The sequence below is a fragment of the Fulmarus glacialis genome, unplaced genomic scaffold (assembly GCF_000690835.1).
Source record: "Fulmarus glacialis isolate BGI_N327 unplaced genomic scaffold, ASM69083v1 scaffold22730, whole genome shotgun sequence".
Classification (NCBI taxonomy): Eukaryota; Metazoa; Chordata; class Aves; order Procellariiformes; family Procellariidae; genus Fulmarus; species Fulmarus glacialis.
This window is the reverse complement of record NW_009188593.1, coordinates 1-1651: the sequence shown is the minus strand read 5'-3', so window position 1 is coordinate 1651 and position 1651 is coordinate 1. Positions and strand designations below refer to the sequence as shown.

Genomic DNA, 1651 nt, shown 5'->3' with positions numbered 1-1651 from the left:
GTATATCTTCACTTAGCTTACACCGATGCGAAAAATCATTTAGGACGGTGTCATTCAGTGCCTTGCAAAAAAAAAAAAAAAATACACAAAAGATACTAAATATAACTCGGGGCAACCGGTTCGACAAGCGCAACTTTACAGATGCTACAGGTTATGAACAACCCAGCATCGACCCAAACACAAGAAGCAAGAATTTCACCCGCTGCTTCCACAAATTACTTGCAAAAGGTGGTTTAGGTTTTGGTTTTTAGCATCTCCCACCCCTCAGGCTTGGTTTTCCTGATGCTGTTTGCCGTAACCATCCGATTTAGCTGATTTAAGTCTCTTGCTACGTGCTTGCTCCCCGCCCCGAGCATCCTTTTTGCTGTATTTTAACGTCCTTTAGGTCAAGGTGCCGAAGCGTGAGCGTGACTTGTGACCTATAGCGCATCCAAAATAGCTTTTTCTCGGGCTGTAACACACCAAGCGTTGCCGCTTTGGGGTTTTGGGGGGCATTCAGCAGTACTTTTTGCCTTTAGACAGGCTAAGAAAGACAGCGAGGCTCAACCGAAAGCAAAGTGGCGCGGGGGTCAACCGAAACCCGGCCGGGGCTTCAGCCTTGCTGCGGGGGAAAAAGAAAAAAAAAATCACTTTATTTTTGTGTATTGCTGCAGGAGGTATTTGCAGCATGCAAGGTGCGGAGCGGGCAGGTCCGTATGTACACGAGGAAGAGTGGTTTGTAGGAGTAAAGGGTTAAAATTGCAATCCGGCAGCTTGTTGCTTGAAAAAACCGTATCTGACTCTCGTAAAACCCCCGCGGTTATCGGTGCTCGGGGGCAACGCCGCGGCGTGCCCCGGGGAAAGGGGTTTTGGTGGCAGCGGGACTAAGGGGATTAGGTAAAACCCTGCTTGTTAGCAAAGAGGATTTTCAGAAATGCTCTTGCAGGGATGCCAAGGAGCGGGTGAGCTCCCCTCTGCCCGGTCCCTCTCGGGGTGGCCCCGAGGGGGAGGAGGAGGTGATGGTGAAGGCCATTTTTTTGGGGCATCCAGCTCCTTTGCTGTCCTGCCACGCTGGGAACGCGTTTGGGGTGGAGAAGGAAATTTTCATCCGGTTGCCTAAACCGGAGCCTCTGGGGAGGTGACGGGGAGCGTCGGTGCCCCTGCGCCCCAAGGGCTCTTCACCAAAGACGACCGCAAGCAAGAACGGGGAGGTTCGGGGGGTCCCCACGGGGACACGGGTGACATCTCGAAGCCGCGGGATCCGGGGCGCATCAGTGCATGGCGAAGAGGGTGAGGAGGAGGAGGGCGGCGAGGGAGGCGTTGGCGAGGTGCAGCCGGATGCCGGAGGCCAGGCGGTACTCGCGGTACTGCTGGATGCACATCTCCCGGATCACCTTCGTCACCACCTTGGTCTCCAGCTCCGTCTCCGTTTGGTTGGCCGCCGGACCAACCTCCGACGCGTTCTTCTTGGCGGCGGGTCCGATGTTGTATTCGGTCACCGTGATGTTAAAGCAGTCGGCGACGAAGACGTCCTGCGAGACGGGGCTGCGGTAATCCCGGTAGTAAACCTGGTTGGGGTAACGCGCCGAATTTTCGTTCCACCATCGGTACTCATCGGGGCTGTCGAAGCGATAGTGCATCCCTGACATGACGCGTCCCATGGCGTAGCCCC

At 55.1% G+C, this 1651-nt stretch overlaps 1 protein-coding gene across 1 annotated transcript; it reads right to left on the bottom strand.

Moving 5' to 3' along the window:
- Nucleotides 1-1250: 1250 nt before the first annotated feature.
- PRNP (prion protein) lies at nucleotides 1251-1646 on the bottom strand (the record flags this gene model as incomplete). The annotated part of the gene is made up of 1 exon (XM_009579280.1): nucleotides 1251-1646. A coding segment is annotated over one exon (396 nt), but the record flags the coding sequence as incomplete, so codon positions are not given.
- Between the last annotated feature and the right edge of the window lie 5 nt (nucleotides 1647-1651).